The sequence below is a fragment of the Euleptes europaea genome, chromosome 9 (genome assembly GCF_029931775.1).
Source record: "Euleptes europaea isolate rEulEur1 chromosome 9, rEulEur1.hap1, whole genome shotgun sequence".
NCBI lineage: Eukaryota > Metazoa > Chordata > Lepidosauria > Squamata > Sphaerodactylidae > Euleptes > Euleptes europaea.
The window spans coordinates 15,131,509-15,148,022 of NC_079320.1; the positions used below are offsets into that span (position 1 = coordinate 15,131,509).

General features: G+C 45.6%; 2 protein-coding genes across 2 annotated transcripts in view; one reads left to right on the forward strand and one right to left on the reverse strand.

Annotated features, from left to right (window-relative positions):
* Positions 1 to 1,775, forward strand: part of PTPN13 (protein tyrosine phosphatase non-receptor type 13) — a 135,563-nt gene extending 133,788 nt beyond the window's left edge. Inside the window, exons 45-46 of the mRNA XM_056855303.1 lie at positions 352 to 414; positions 1,657 to 1,775. Of these exons, the coding sequence (XP_056711281.1) occupies positions 352 to 414; positions 1,657 to 1,737 (144 nt within the window). The 3' untranslated portion in view covers positions 1,738 to 1,775. The remainder of the gene's footprint in view (positions 1 to 351; positions 415 to 1,656) is intronic.
* A 2,801-nt stretch (positions 1,776 to 4,576) lies between these two features.
* On the reverse strand, positions 4,577 to 12,149 carry SLC10A6 (solute carrier family 10 member 6). Its single transcript, XM_056855804.1, has 6 exons — positions 11,779 to 12,149; positions 10,740 to 10,858; positions 9,808 to 9,896; positions 7,934 to 8,109; positions 7,458 to 7,615; positions 4,577 to 4,788 (listed from the first exon to the last, which is right to left on the reverse strand). The coding sequence occupies exons 1-6, from the start codon at positions 12,147 to 12,149 to the stop codon at positions 4,577 to 4,579; spliced, it is 1,125 nt and encodes a 374-aa protein (XP_056711782.1).
* Positions 12,150 to 16,514: the final 4,365 nt, after the last annotated feature.

Genomic DNA, 16,514 nt, shown 5'->3' on the forward strand with positions numbered 1-16,514 from the left:
GACGTGTGCAGCGGAGGAGTGCTTGACTCATCCCCTACGTCCTGCCTTTCTCTACTGTAGCCTTCCCTTGGCTACATTTCCTCCGGGATTGCAGTGTCATGGCAAAAAGGGCATGTTTACATAGGGAAAGTGGCAGATGAGAAAGGGCTAAGAACCTCCCCCCCCCCCCCCCGCCATGTTCTTTTCACCCTGCTGCAGTGTTTGGAAAAGACCCAGGACTGCTGCCAGTTCCAATGTAGTTACAGCCTTTTGCAGCTAATGCTCTTTGTACTGGTACTGTGCACTTTCTTTTTCGTAATGCTTCAGCAGATGCATCCATCACTGATATTCTCTGTGTGCTTTTTTTCCTAGTTTGACATCTCGGACATAGTGCGTTCCATGCGCCTGCAGAGGCACGGAATGGTGCAAACTGAGGTATGTTGTATCCAGACTGCTGGAGCGTGCAGTTCTGCTACTGATTTCAAGAATGCTTTTCTTCATTTTCTGTGACAGCGTGGTGTGATGGTTACAGTGTCAAACTGGGATTTGGGAGACAGAGGTTCGAATCCCTACTCTGCCATAGAAGCTTGCTAGGTGGCCTGGGTCCAGTCGCAGACTCTCAGCTTAACATACTTCATAGGTTTTTTGTGTGGATAAGATAGAGAAGAGAACAATGTAAGCCACATTAGTTCCCCATTGGGGAGAATGGCGGAGGGAGGGAGGGAGGGAGGGAGGGAGGGAGGGAGGAAGGAAGGAAGGAAGGAAGGAAGGAAGGAATTCAGCAAATCCCAGCCACTAAGCTAGGAACAGGTGTCTTCTGGCATCATCTTTTAACTTCTGTTTGAAGAAGTGAAATCAAATAATAAATCTTTAGGGATGAGAACATTTAAAACAAGAAATGTGTCTGCAACATGGTACCTGTGACCTCAACAACCTAGGGTTTTTTTTGCAATTGCGTGTTGTCACTGCTAATCAGTCTGCACATAGGCAGCCGCTGTGTGTGATCTGAGCCATTCAAGCCTCCATATTGGAATGTGGAGGGGTAAGCCACATTGGGCAGCAGAGGGAGAATGCGGTACGAGGCCCCCAGCATAACCCTTGGGATCTCCCAAAGGATCTGGGATATCAGGGCTGGGAACAAACTTCACCTAAGAACAGGAGAGTGGGTGCTAGTGAGAATAGGCAGCCACGAAATGGACCAGTGGTCTGGCTGTACAAGGTACACTGATACTCAGTGGCTCTTTGACATGCCACCTGCAAATGCGGGTCTCTGTGAGCCACAGAGTGAATACCACTCTAATCTGGCAAACCGGGTTTGATTCCCCACTCCTCCACATGAAGCCTGCAGGGTGATCTTGGGCCAGTCACAGTTCTCTCAGAACTCTCTCAGCCCCACCTACCTCACAGGGTACCTGTGTAGGGAGAGGAAAGAGTTGTGATTGTAAACCACTTTGAGACTCCTTAAGGTAGAGAAAAGCAGGGTATAAAAACCAACTCTTCTTATTCTTCAATGAATAAGGAACTAAACAGCGGAATAGGGTGGGGGTTGTACCAATGCACTTTTGCCGTGCATTAAACGACAATTGTTGAGTGGAATCTTCTCCATCCCAGCAACTATATTCCATTGTTTGGAATTTTTGTGCCTGAAAACTTACGTATGCTTTCCTTTGTTCCCAGGACCAATATATTTTCTGCTATCAAGTTATCCTCTATGTCCTAAAACGTCTTCAAGTAGAAGAACAGCAGAGAAACAACTAAATTTTGAAGCCAAGTATGCTTTTTAAAAAGGGGCGGGGTGGGGGGGTTGGACAGAGAAAAGAGGTTCCTGAATAATCCAGGCACATCTACACTACAGAGTCAAACTGGTTTCCCATTCGTCCTGTCTTCCGCAAGGGATTTCTGACACTGAATTCTCAGCAAATCACGGTTTGTGCAAATCCTTGGGGGGAAGCCATGACAGCTAAACTGGTATAAAGCTAATATGCATTTGTGGCCTGGATGTGCCTCGAGTTCACTCTTGCCAATATGGTCCCAGTTCCTGTTGAACATCATGTACTCCTGTTCTCCTCTCCTTTCTGAATTGCCCAGAGCACCCCCTTGAAAATCCCTGCAGTTTTTTGCAGTTTTTATGACACTATGGCCATTTTTGCATGGTAATTAGCAGCGTGTTCCAGGCTGAATTGCCCCGCATATTTTTTTGAATTTTGCACGAAGAACCGTCATTCCAGAAGTGACTGCGAAGCTGGCGCAGGCCTGCTTTGCATTACTAAAGAGCCCATTTAACTCGATCTTTGGTGTTTGCCGCGATTAATCCCTCTCAAGGAACAATGCAAAACAACAGAGGCGCGTTAGCTATGCATATGCTAATGGCTATGCAAACAGGAACAAAGCAGCAGGCGAGTGGGGGGAGTGGAACTTCTCCTTTTGCGTCGGGACCCTGAAAAGGCATTTTTAAAGTTGCATTTTAAAAAAGAGCTTTGAGCGAGCGTCAAAATTGACCATGCAAAAATGGCCGATGATAAAACAATTGACATTTTTAAACAGCTTTCTATTTTTTACAAGAAGTATTAATGTCTCCTACAGATTTATTTTTCCTCCCCAGCTATTTTATAGTATATTCTAATGCTGGACATGTGGGAGGGTGGGTGGGTGGGGAGAGATACAAACAGTATTTTATCCTGGTGGACTTTCTTACAGGGACATTTGTATTAGTCTATTTTTAAATTTTTATGTTTATAGCAAAGCTGTCTTTTTCCAGCATTTTTTAAATCAACACAGTAGAGCTTTTTATAGAAAATACTTGAAATCAGTATTTAAGCTTTACACCATATTAGTATAGGGGAAAGTAGCAACCATTGAACTGTAAGTATCCCATGTTATATTGTCTACTTGTGTATATATTTATATACTTTTACAAAAAAAAAAGTTGACTCATCAGGTGTCTGAGCGTATAACTAAAGAGACGCCACCACAGTGTAAATAAAAGTACACTTTTAAAATATGAAGAGTGGCAGTCTTGTTTCTTTCTGTCCATTTAATATATTACGTTTTCTTCCTGGTCTCAGGACCCTTTTCCTTTGCCTTCTGCCCCATGTCCAGAAATATCTGAGTTCTGTAGCAACTCACAAGTTGCGGTGGAATCAGACAGTTCCATTTTTGCATGTGATCATAACTGTAAACATGATGTCCTACCCCTGCTGTGGACAAGAAGCCCTTGTTTCTTTCATGATTCAGAAAAGGTCAGGCAGGGAAGTGGTGAAGTGGCCCCCTATCTGGGATCTGTGCCATTTTGCTTCTTGATAAGATGGGTCGTGCATTCATAAGAACATAAGAAAGGCCCTGCTGGATCAGACCAAGGCCCATCAAGACCAGCTGTCTGTTCACACAGTGGCCAACCAGGTGCTTCTAGGAAGCCCACAAACAAGACAACTGCAGCATCATTGTCCTTACTGTGTTCCACAGCACCTATTATAATAGGCATTCTCCTCTGATACTGGAGAGAATAGGTATGCATCATGACTAGTATTCATTTTGACTAGTAGCATTGGATAGCCTTATCCTCCATGAACATGTCCACTCCCCTCTTAAAGCCTTCCAAGTTGGCAGCCATCACCCCATCCTGGGGCAGGGAGTTCCACAATTTAGCTATACGTTATGTGAAGAAATACTTCCTTTTGTCTGTTTTGAAGCTCTCACCCTCCAGCTTCGCAGATGACCCCGCATTCTGGTATTATGAGAGAAAGAATTCAAATTGGGTGTGTATTAACATCAAAACAAAGCACACCCAGATAGGCAACTATAGAAGCAACCAAACATCAAGCACATTGCAGAAAAGAAAAAGGGTTGTCATTATTGGGCAGAAAATGGCTGTCATTGTGAGTTACTCTAGGTCAATTCAGAAATGCATTGTTTCCAGTAAGTGACTTGATACATGACCCAAAAACATGGCTTTGCTTGGGCTCATCCAGATTGTCCATGACTTGGGATATGTCTTTGTGTGTATATATAATGCCATCAAGTCACACCCAACTTCTGGCGAACCCAGCAAAGGGCTTTCAAGGCAAGTGAGAAGCAGAGGTGGTTTGCCATTGCCTTCCTCTGCAGAGTCTCCCTTCCAAGTATCGACCCTGCTTACCTTCTGAGATCTGACAAGATCGGGCTATACCATGGTGCCTTCCCTCCCAGGGATATGTCACATGAAGCTGCCTTATACTGAATCAGACCCTTGGCCCTTCAAAGTCAGTATTGTATACTCAGAGCGGCAGCGGCTCTCCAGGGTCTCAGGCAGGGGTCTTTCATATCACCTACTTGCCTAGTCCCTTTAACTGGAGATGCCAAGGACTGAACCTGGGACCTTCTGCATGTTGAGCAGATGCTCTACCACTGAGCCATGGCCCCTCCCCTACTCAGATTGGCAGTGGATCTCCTAGGTCTCGGAAAGAGCTCTTTCCCATCCTTACAGCTGTCCTTACAGCTGTCCCTGCCATGAGGCAGAGAAGACCATCACAGCATCTGTATAAATGTACACAGACAGCTAGACCTTAACAGTGACAACCCGTTTCTTGTTTATTAAATCTTTTGCTCCTTGGGGATGAATTCACAGAATTCCTTTAAGGGAAGTCATTTCATGTACAGCTCCTTGTTGAAACTGGCCAGCTTTGTTTTCCATCCTGGAATGCTCAGGGCCATCCTCTTCCTTTTCAAAGCCCACGTTGAGCTTGCTGCCGAAAACATCCAGCGTATTAACATGGGGTTCCAGTGCTTTCTCGTCTTGTCTTTTCCCCAAACATTTCTTGTAAATCTGATACACTGCATACAATACAAGCACATAGGAGGTCATGAGGTTCCCTCAAGGCCATTTTCTTATACTACAGGCTCTTAAATAGCTCTTGTCAAGCCATCAATATCTAAAGCAGGCCTAGGACCCAGCAAGAAGAAGAAGAAGAGTTGGCTTTTATATGCCGACTTTCTCTACCACTTAAGGAAGAATCAAACCAGCTTACAATCACCTTCCCTTCCCCTCCCCACAACCGACATCTTGTGAGGTGGGTGGGGCTGAGAGAGCTCTAAGAGAGCTGTGACTAGTCCAAGGTCACCCAGCTGGCTTCATGTGGAGGAGTGGGGAAACCAACCTGGTTCACCAGATTAGCATCTGCCTCTCATGTAGAGCAGGGAATCAAACCTGGTTCTCCAGATCAGAGTCCACCGCTCCAAACAGCCATTCTTAACCACGACACCACACTGGCTCCAAGACAAGTACAGCCCACAGGCTCCATCATGAGATTTGCCCAGGGTTTGGAATACCCTCAGTCCCAGTGCAGGAGAGGAAACAGATGGCTAGTTTAGCTCTGCCTGACTATGCTCAGCTTGGGGGATCATGAGATCTGCAGCCCTGGTGTATGTGCGCAGGCACTGTCAAGTCTCAACCAACTCATGGGAACCTCCTGACAAGGCAAGAGATGATCAGAGGCTGTTTGCCATTTGCCTTCCTCTGCATAGCAACCCAGGTCTTCCTGACCATTGCCAACCCTGCTTAGGTTCCAAGCTGGGTTTGTTACTAAGGGTGCATTTACACATCACTTTGAGCTGACATGTGCACAGACCTATGCTTGCACACTCTCCTTCCTTTCAGAACCCAGTAGCGTGGGGGAAATGGACTTTAAATGTTTTTAAAATATAAATAGGAAGCCAGCATGGTGTAGTGGTTAAGAACGGTGGTTTGGAGCGGTGGACTCTGATCTGGGGAACCAGGTTTGATTCCCCACTCCTCCACATGAGTGGCAAACGCTAATCTGGTGAACTGGGTTGGTTTCCCCACTCCTCCACATGAAGCCAGCTGGGTGACCTTGGGCAAGTTACAGCTCTGTTAGAGCTCTCTCAGCCCCGCCTACTACCTCACAGGGTGTCTGTTGTGGGGAGGGGAAGGGAAGGTGATTGTAAGCCGGTTTGATTCTCCCTTAAGTGGTAGAGAAAGTCAGCATATAAAAACCAACTCTTCATCTTCTTCCTAGAAACAGTTATGTACAGTATACAAATGCAGGTGCACAAGTTCCCCAGGTTCTCCCCAACAAACCAGAATTCTAAACTGGTGTTTAATCTTGCAGGGGGGGGGGGGAAGCAGGACCTCCTGATTGAAGGAAGTCTTGTCAGGGGAACAGACTTCCTCGCCTTCCCTCTTTCCCACCCACAGTCCAAAATTATCCCTGAATAGCAGGAGGGGGTGTTGGAAATCTGCTGTAGGGCGAGGGGAATTGGCACAACCCCCCCCCAAACCTTTTAATTAGAAGAAATTTTCTGCAGGATCCAACTCAATCTCAGGTTCCCCCCGTGCACCTGTATTCGTGTGTCAGAGGCCGGTTTCTAACCAGGATTTTCCCAACAAGATGTGTGTGTGCACAAGCCCAGTTTAACATCACCTTAAAAGGATATCTGAGTGCAGCCTAACTGTACGCTCAAGGAAGAGCTGCAGCCAATTCCGATTCTCCAGGTTTTCCTATAGACAATTTGTGTATTTGTTACATTCCCATTTTTAAAGTGTGCACTTGAATATGTAACATATGAAGAAGCTCTTAGGGTTGGTTCTTGTAGGTTATCCGGGCTGTGTAACCGTGGTCTTGGAATTTTCTTTCCTGACATTTCGCTAGCAGCTGTGGCAGGCATCTTCAGAGTAGTAACACTGAAGCTCTTAGGGATTTAATGAAGAGACCCAGATGAATAGGGTTGGCAGGTCCCCCTTTGCCACCGGTGGAAGGTTTTTGGGGCAGAGCCTGAGAAGGGAGGGGGGGACATCAATGCCATAGAGTCCAATTGCCAAAGTGGCCATGTTCTCCAGGTGAACTGATCTCTGTCGGCTGGGGATCACTTGTAATAGCGGGAGATCTCCAGCTACTACCTGGAGGTTGGCAACCCTGCAGATGAAGAAAGGCCTGATCTAACCATGATGCTGGCTGGGTGGGGTTGCCAGCCCTGGGTTGTGAAATACCTGGAGATTTTGGGGGTGGAGACTGAGGAGGGTGGAGTTTGGGGAAGGCGGGACTTCAATGGGGTATAATGCCATAGAAGCCACCTTCCAAAGCACCCATTTTCTCCAGGTGAATTGATTTATGTCTCCTGGAGATCAGTTGTAATCCCAGGAGATCTCCAGCCATCACCTGGAGGTTGGCATTCCTATGGCTAGAGCAAGAAACATCTCCTGTGCGGGGGGGGGGGGTTCACTTTCACTCTCCTTTCCACCAACCAAAGCAGCCCAGTTTAAAGAAGATGCCAGGCAAGTGTAAAACTCCCCAGGGGACAGTCCTATTACCTCACCAACATCACATTTAAATCGAGCCTAAGAGAGCTTTTAACATAAAAATTAGAAGAAGAAAAATGATCGTTAGAAAGCTGAAAATTAGCCTTTCTGTTCACCCACAGCTACCTTTCTGCCTGGCCTGTTTTCCCCACCTCCTGGGAACATATGTTTGAACAGAATGACCTACCAGCAGTTATGAGTAATCCGTTCAGCAGCTGAAAGGCACCGTAAAACATTGGAAGAGTGACTATCTGGGAGAACTGTTGAGAGCTCAAAGATAACCGGAGCACAGCCATGTACAACGCCATGTTCTGCGTCCCTGTCTCCAAAGCAATTGTTCGAGACCTGGAAACACCAACATTTTGTGATGCATTAAAAGTTTATTTCAATAGGCACTGAGTTCAGGGCCAAGAAAAAAAGACCTACTGCATAAAACTGTCAAATCACTTGAATTCTGGGAAGCAATGGCAGGTTCTCATCTTGCTGCTCTCAGTGCCTGCTGGCATCCTGTTCAGAGGTATCTTGTTTTCTTAATGCTTGTCACAGAAGACAAGGTGAAATAGTATTTTGCTCTGGTCTGCCAGGTTTAGCCACTTTCCATCTTTCACTAGATGCCACCACATTCTTCTCTGCATTAATAAGTACCAAGAATTTCTCAGATACCTGGGCCAAGACTGGCAGGTGATAAGGGCCAACAGAAAGCCGCCTGTGTAGCCAATGAACGATAAAACTGCCGAAGAAGTCACTATGGAGAGGTCCAGATTCAAAAAATATTGGAACAATAGTATGTCAGTTACTGATATAACCACAAGGATAGTTGCTCCCAAAATGCTTCCAACCTAATGCAAAGAAGAAGAAGAAAAAGAAGTAGCAGCAGCAAGGTGAACCGTGTCCTCCACTGACATATTATGTATGATTTACAAACACATTGGTCAGTTTGACCCTACAATGAAAACAATCACTGGATTCTAGGTAAGTGCATAAGACCATTGATCCTTCTGGAGCTCCAGTGTGAACCTTCAAGAATGACCTGCTCCAATGGGTTTATTAGGTCTCTAACTGTAGGGTTACATTGGGTTCAGATTTGTACTCTGGAGAAGCACACTAGGACAAACGGACCAGCTGCCAAATTAGTCAACTGGCTGTCAGCCACTTACGTTGACTGATGTTCACTTACCCATTTTAATATGTTGCTATGGTACCCTGTGGTTTCACCAGATTCGCATTATGCTCATAACCCTTGGCAAGAAGAAGAAGAGTTGGTTTTTATATGCCGACTTTCTCTACCACTTAAGGAAGAATCAAACCGGCTTACAATCACCTTCCTTTCCCCTCCCCACAACAGACACCCTGTGAGGTAGGTGCGGCTGAGAGAGTGTGACTTGCCCAAGGTCACCCAACTGGCTTTGTGTGTAGGAGTGGGGAAACAAATCCAGTTCACCAGATAAGCCTCCACCTTCATGTGGAGGAGTGGGGAAACAAACCCGGTTCTCCAGATCAGAGTCCACCGTTCCAAACCACTGCTCTTAACCACTACAATTTGGCTCTCCAACGGATTATATTAAATGCTAAAGAAGATATTTACTCAATAAAGGAAGCCACAGCCTTCAATTTGCAAGATCTGAGCAAGGCTGTCAAAGATAGGACATTTTGGAGGACTTTCATTCATAGGGTCGCCCTGAGTCGTAAGTGACTTGACGGCACTTAACACACACAAAGAAGAGAACTGATTACAGGTTGCACTCTCCCAACTTTTCTGCTCAGTCTCTTCCTTCCCTGTGCATTAAAGCTCCTGTCTTGCATAGCTTTTGTTCTCATGGGTTCCGTGATTCCCAGCAGAACCTTTTCTGTGGTGTAAAGGGTGCTCGCCTCCCTCTTACTGGTGGCAGTACAAGTAGTTTGGAGGAGAGGGTATAAAAGGGGCTCTGACACCTATCCATCTTCAGTCCTTTCTACCCATTCGGAAACATTTACCATGTTGTTCGATAGAGGTATTTCTTGTATTTTCTTTTTGGCTTCCATTCCTAAAACCTCTTCGACAGTTATCATCAAACAAGGTTTGACGAGTGTTTCTCCTATTGTGTGTGGTTGTGTGAGGCTCGCTTGCACCCTCCCCCGGCCTCCCCGCCCCCACATGTTCCTTACTTGTCGTGCGCCGCTCCCAAGAGTCACCACCGCATGCCGCCGCGCTCTGCGCCCGCGCCCCGCCGCCATGCCGCCCGCGTAAATATTAATTTATTATGGGTTTATAACTTTGTTTCGCGGACCCCTGGTTTAGTTCTCGTGGACCCCTGGTTGGGAACCAGTGGTTTACAGTAATTGTCTCTATTGGCATCTAGCCATTTGTTAAACAAAGAAAAAACTAGACTGAAAGCTCCTGTTTTAAAACTTAAACCTCCTTGAACACATGGGCAGAAAAGCAGTGCGTAAAGTCTGTAAATAAATTAAATCTGTTGGGGAGGGCTGTTCTTGTTGTTTTGCTAATCATAACTTCTTTGTCCCATTTTAAATAACAGGAATTAGCTTTGACAATTTACCTTGGCAATGATTTTGGAATGTTTAGGCCATCTATGGTTTACAAAGATCCCACAAGCAATTGGTATGATTAAGCTGAGAAGACTTGTGCCTAGAAAGGGGAAGAGGGGCGGGGAGGAAGCTGGAATTACACATGAGTCAAACCTGGGTCAACTGTGGTTCATCCAATTCAGATCAAAATCAGATTTGGATACTGCAGCTTTTCCAGAGCTTTTTGATGTCATCTTCATCCTTACCCTCCCATACCTCCTCCTGTGGCCATTCTACCTGGTAGCAATATAACAAGTGTATAAGTTATTTACTGGCACTCCAGTTTTGTTTGTTTTCCTTGTCCTTTATGGTCTCTTTTTCCTTTTGTGTCATGTGTACTATAGCATAGACCGGTGATCCCGAAGGTGGTGCCCGTGAGCCCAGGGGAGCTCACTGGTGTGCTTCCTGGTGCAACCGCTTGCTTCTTCCCAAAAGTGCCTCTTCCCCAAAGCAAAAATCCAGCCTTGGCCTTCTTCTCCTCGCTGGAGCAGGAGGTACTTCAAAAGGCTCCAGGAAGGATCAGGTTTGTGTCTGCAGGGAACTCCATTCAGCAATAACTGCCCCCTTCATAGGAGGATGCTTAGCTTAGAAACTGTAAACATTTTGCGATTGTGCCCTACACGGCAGTCATTTTGTGAATGGTCCCATCTTCTGTGGCAGCCCTTTTGTGGTGGTACCCACTGCCCTTTCTCAACATTTTGGAAATGCCCACAGGCTCACCAGGATTAGAGGTCCCTGGTGTAGACAATATTTTGAAATTGTCAGCCCCTTGGAACATGGTGGCAGAAAGCCAGGAAGTAAAAGTGGTACATAAAGCATCCTAAAAGAATATCTTATCGGCCCACTGATTCAAATCCCCCCTCCCACATGTAGAGGTTTTAGAGAAAGCAAGCAGAAATGATACCTATGGTCTGGTATGGAATTGGGATGCCATCTGCAAGTTCCCAGGAATATGTATAGATGTAGAGGCACAGTGGCATCATTCCCAGTGCAGCTATAGTAGAACATGTAGTCATAGTGATGCTGGAAATAAGTGACATTAGAGAGGACTGAGAGGTTGTTTTTTTAATGCAAGTTGACAGTGGAATCCCCTGCAATCACTTCCTAAAGAGCGCAAGTTGACTGTTTCTTCTTCCTCCCTTTCGTATCATGGCTGATTGATGAATTTCCTCCACAGAAATAGCTTCCATTTAGGTAGGAAATGCGCCAGCTCCACACATGGTTCATCATGCGTGACAAATGTATGACCTCTGCTTAGCTGCGTTTAACTGGATTGCAAGATCGAATCAAGGATCTATCAAACCCATCATGAGCTCCACAACTGTATCCTGCTTGATGCCTCTAGGTGTCTAAAAGCCCAAAGGTAACAATCCTCCCCTATTCTTTGTACTAAGTGCCCAGAATTCAGAGGGGGTACCCTACGCAGCTGCAGGAAGCCAGCATAAAACAGCCAAATCTACAGAAGCAATGGAATCACATGGTGTAACTTTTCCTAGACTGCAAGTAGAGGGTCACATATTTAAATGCTTCCCTTTCGAATTACTTTTAAAACCTTGAATGTAGAAAACTAATATTTCAGAGAGCAATGTTCTAGTTTGTGTTCTTATTGATAAACTATTTTTCTAAATGCAAGGAGGTGGGGGTGTACAGAAACACCGGGTGCATCCTGTGATTCCCCCTGCATCTGCAAACTGAATTTAATTCAATAGGTTTGGGTTGGGTTGGATCCAATGAGTTGGATCCAAACAATGAAAGTGGGGTTCCCTTTGACCACCAAAAAAAGCCAAGATCTGCATGTGCAAATCCCATGTGGGACAGAGGCTATAATAAGAAGGGAAAATGGGTAAGATTGAGTGAAAAGGATGGCTGGATCCAACCCTATATCGGTTTATGTGGGCTACAACATAGAGTGCAGGTGTAATAAGGTGCTATGGCTGTCCTACCTGAGATCCATGTCTCCATCGACCCAGTAAGTAAAAAGATTGGAGATTGATCCTCCAGGACAACAGCCAAGGATAAGGATGGCAACGTTCTGGGTTGTGGTTGTGCCAAGGCTAATGGCCAAGATATAGGCCATCAAAGGCATTAGCCCAAATTGGCACATCATCCCCACAGCGATCCCCCAAGGTCTCTTGATATTGTCCCACAACTTCTTCACCTCAGTAGTGCAACCCAAGGAGAACACCAGCAGAGCCATCACAAGCGTCACTGTCACTGATACAACCAGTCTGTAAAGGGTGCTTTCTTCCCGTTGCTCGTTCCAGTCACTTGTTCCATTGGCAGAAGCCAAGGAACTACTGGAGTTGTTGGCCATCCTTGTTCTCTTCTACTCTTGTCCTTCTCTTCAAGCCTGCTCTGGAACTGAGAGTGTCAGGAATGGCAATAGCCCATCCCACCAGGTTACTGAAACTGGAAATCCTTTAATGTCTAACACAACACAAACTCGCAGAATGGAATGGCTGTTGCTATGGGTTACCTCAGCAATCTTTACTAATGGGATTAGACAATAGTGACTTGGGAATGATCATTGGAAGATGTGGGTATGTGGGAGGGTCTTAGGAGATTTGTTTGATACCAGTTAATTTTTCATGTGGAGGGAGGTTCCAGTGTTTTTTCTAGCTCCCTGTAACCACAAAAAGCACAATAACAGGAAATTTGTGCGATTTTTCAAAAGCACAACCCAGCTAATGAGATGATGGTAATGGCAACGGAGGTACAAACCCTGAAGCATAAGAGAGGAGAACTTCAAGTGGGAATCCCATGGAATCCCAATGTCACAATAAAATTCACCCCAAACAAGCTTTCTACCAGGGAATCCAGTCCTGCATTTTTATGTACAATCTGCTACTGAAAGATTGCACGAAGAGAGAGAACCCTCCATTCTGTATTCACAACTTTTGGCCATTTTTAGTGGTCAACCTCCAGGTTTTTCCTCCACAGGGAAGCTTGTGTCTCATTAAAAAGATAAAACTTCCCTGCAAAATGTCTGGGCAGATGTTGCAGGGGAGGGGAGAGGTAAAACTGCATTTAATTTATTGTGGATAGCATAGATCACAGAGGCATGCAGTTGCAGTGTTATTATTACCCATTCATAATTTTTATAGTTTGTTTACCTTTGGGGCATTCTGTCCATGTTGGCTCAAACAGCTGTTTAGGGAGGAGCGGGAGGGAAATCAATCCTGCCGCCTAATTCTCTCGGAAACATTTGCCAGTTTGATGATTTTGTAAATGGAGTCAGCAAGTGCAATGGCGTAGACTGGGGGAAGGGGAGAGGACTGTCTCTACATGAAGCTAAAAGGAACTGGCACATATCAAGCCAGGACATAAAAACAGCATCAAGCAAGCATTGAGCGGTAGGGTTGCCAACCTCCAGGTACTAGCTGGAGATCTGCTGTTACAACTGATCTTCAGCCAATAGAGATCAGTTCACCTGGAGAAAATGGCCGCTTTGGCCATTGGACTCTATGGCATTGAAGTCCCTCCCCTCCCCAAACCCCACCCTCCTCAGGCTCCGCCCCAAAAACCTCCTGCCAGTAGCAAAGAGGGACCTGGCAACCCTATGTGGAGGAGTGGGGAATCAAACCTGATTCTCCAGATCAGAGGCCACTGCTCCAAACCACCGCTCTTAACCACTACACCACGCTGGCTCCCTCAAAAGGTGATCAGCCATCAGTTCAGCTCCTCCTCCAGATTGTGCTTTAAGGGGAGGAAAGTTGTTTTGTAGAGATATAATGACAAACGTGCCTCTTTGTGCTGTTCTGAAAACTCATGTTGCTGTGTAGGATGGTCAATGGCTGTGTAGGCCACAGGGCATTCCAACTCTGTATTTAATTATTACAATGATATGGCAATTACATAATGATGACACTGTGGCTGCAGAAATCCCCATTTGCCCATGGATGTAGTGAAGGGCGGAGCTGGCACATCAATGGGAGATAATGGGCGAAAACGCATGGTCACTTTATCCTCCTTTAATCCCTGTTTCAGCCAGGATTCAGCCAGGATCGAACGCATGCGTTTCACCTAATGTGCGTTCGATCCTGGCTAAAGCAGGGATTAAAGGAGGATAAAGTGACCATGCGTTTTCGCCCAATGATTAATTCCACAGTGACCCAGTGCAGGGCATCCTGGAGACGCTTGGTGGCAGAGGTCTCCTGGCCAAAAATGCCTCCCTTTTCAGTTTGGGTTCCATTTGCTGTGCAAGATGCCTTTGAAAATGTATCTGCTCAAGTCTTTGGCGTTCCAAAATCCTTTCGGACTGTAATGCTGTCAAGTAGAAAACAAAAAGAGAATAGGATATTTGAATATCCATAAAAGCACAACTATTCAGAACAGAGCCGGCCAACTTCTGTATTGTTAGGGGGCTGCTGCTGCCCTACTCTCCACGTAGCAAACTGCAGGGAGGTCTGAAAACTTACTTTCCCACATAACTGGTTAGGCTCCGTAATCAAATTTATGACTGTGATGGGCAGGAGAATATTCTGCTCTTTTTCTTCCCCCGTTCAGCTCGGGACAATCAGATTTGAAATGCAGACTGGAATATGGGGAGTGGGGGGGGGGAACCTGGGGCAGTTCAACGGCCAAGTGTAAAAACAGGAGTTGGGTTCTGGAGGAAGATGGGATAGTGAAGTGCCCTGGTTGTCTTATAGAGTCCAATAAAGACAACTAGGAGGAGGTTAAAATAAGCAACAGTTCTTTATTTAGCTAAACAGAGACCCTGGGGTGAAATAACCCACAAATAAGATGCAGAGTTACTCACCAGAGAAACAAAGGAAAGTCAGTATCATTTATGCATTCGCATGGGGCAGGCCCATGGCTGCTGACAAGCAGATTGATACACAAAAGCACCAATGCACATTAAGTGTCTACTTCACTCTAATTAGCAGAGCCATAGATCTTGGCCGAAGGCTGTCTCTAAGCAAGTCCTACGTCTCGTGATCTTAGTAACTAGAAAACACATTCCTAAGGATGAAGGTAATTAAGAGCTCTCTACTGGTGAGAGGCTGTACCAGGCACAGAGAGCATGATTTGTTGGTTCATGGCTCCTGGATGCCAACTTCCCAAAGCTTCCATGTGTGTGCGTATAAATACATAGTGTTCTAAAACAGCCCTTATATCTGGGCATTACAATAGGAGGTACATTGGAATAGGCAGGGGGTCATTTAGGCAGGCCTGTTTTGGGTGCCCTCAGGGTTTGTGACAGGGACAATCTAGTAGGGCTGCCAGGTCCCTCTTTGCTACCTGTGGAAGACTTTTTTTATTTATTTATAATTATTTTTATTTGTTACCCCGCTATCCCGGCCAAAGCCAGGCTCAGAGTGGATTTCGGGGGGACGGAGCCTGAGGAGGGCGGGGTTTGGGGAGGGGAAGGACTTCAATGCCATAGAGTCCCATGGCCAACGCGGCCGTTTTCTCCAGGAGAACTGATCTCTATCGGCTGGAAATCAGTTGTAACAGCAGGAGATCTCCAGCTAGTACCTTGAGGTTGGCAACCTTACAATCTAGAGATAAAGAGTTCAGCGACTTACATACAAAGATATAGATTTTCGATTTCATACATGAGCTATGTATAGGGTTGCCAGGTCCCTCTTGGCAACTGGCAGGAGGTTTTAGGGGTGGAGCCTGAGGAGGGGGGGTTGGGGAGGGGAGGGACCTCAATGCCATAGAGTCCAATGGCCAAAGCGGCCAGTTTCTCCAGGTGAACTGATCTCTATTGGCTGGAGATCAATTGTAATAGCAGGAGATCTCCAGCTAGTACCACATCCTGGGGCAGGGAATTCCACACTAACTATGCATTGTGTGAAAAAAATACTTCCTTTTATCTGTTTTGAATCTCTCACCCTCCAGCTTCAGCAGATGACCCCGCGTTCTAGTATTATGGGAAGCTTTTCTCCCTCTCTCCAAACCATTCTCTCCAAACCATGAATAACCATGATAGACCTCAATCATGACTCTCCTTAGCTGTCTTCTTTCCAAGCTAAAGAGCCCTAAGCGTTTTAACCACTCCTCATAGGGCAGTTGCTCTAATCCCCTAATCATTTTGGTTGTTCTTTTCTGCACCTTCTCAAGCTCTACAATATTCTTTTTTAGGTTTGATGGCAGAACTGTACACAGTATTGCAAGTGTAGTCTCCCCATAGATTTGTACAAGAGCAGTATGATAGCAGCAGTTTTATTCTCTGTTCCTCGTCTAATTATGGCCAGCACAGTCCCTTCCCATTAAATTTGATCGGGCTTTCAGGGAGGAATAAAATTTCCCCAAACCCTAGCCTCTCCCATTTCCAATAAATTACACTGTGGGGTTCTCACTGCTTCTTCTCAATGTATGTTGATTTTTTAAAAATGAATACTAGCATAGTAGATGTCATGTAGATACAATCCTGTTAATTCTCTGTGGGTTTTTTTTAAAAAAAAGATTTAACCTTGCATATTATTTTAACATTTTTATCACTGCCTTGTTTATATGTAAACTTGCCATTGGTTTAGGGTGTATTAGAAGAGTACAAATAGCAAAAGCATATGGCATTGCACAAGCAGTCAAAATTGGAGGAAAGAGAACGCATTAGCTCGACAATCAATTCCGTTCCTGTTCCAGATGATATACTGTTAGGGTTGCCAGCTCCTGGTTGCGATATACCTGCAGATTTTGGGGGTGGAGCCTGAGGTGGGTGGGGTTTGGG

Bases quoted from the DNA above. Each gene is read 5' to 3' on its own strand.
- SLC10A6 (XM_056855804.1), bottom strand. From the start codon at position 12,149: ATGGCCAACAACTCCAGTAGTTCCTTGGCTTCTGCCAATGGAACAAGT. The intron at 10,859-11,778 runs GTAGGACAGCCA...ACTTATTTCCAG, and splicing joins GATGGAGACATGGATCTCAG to CATCACTATGACTACATGTT. The intron at 9,897-10,739 runs GTATCATTTCTG...TCCCCTTTCTAG, and splicing joins AATTCCATACCAGACCATAG to GCACAAGTCTTCTCAGCTTA.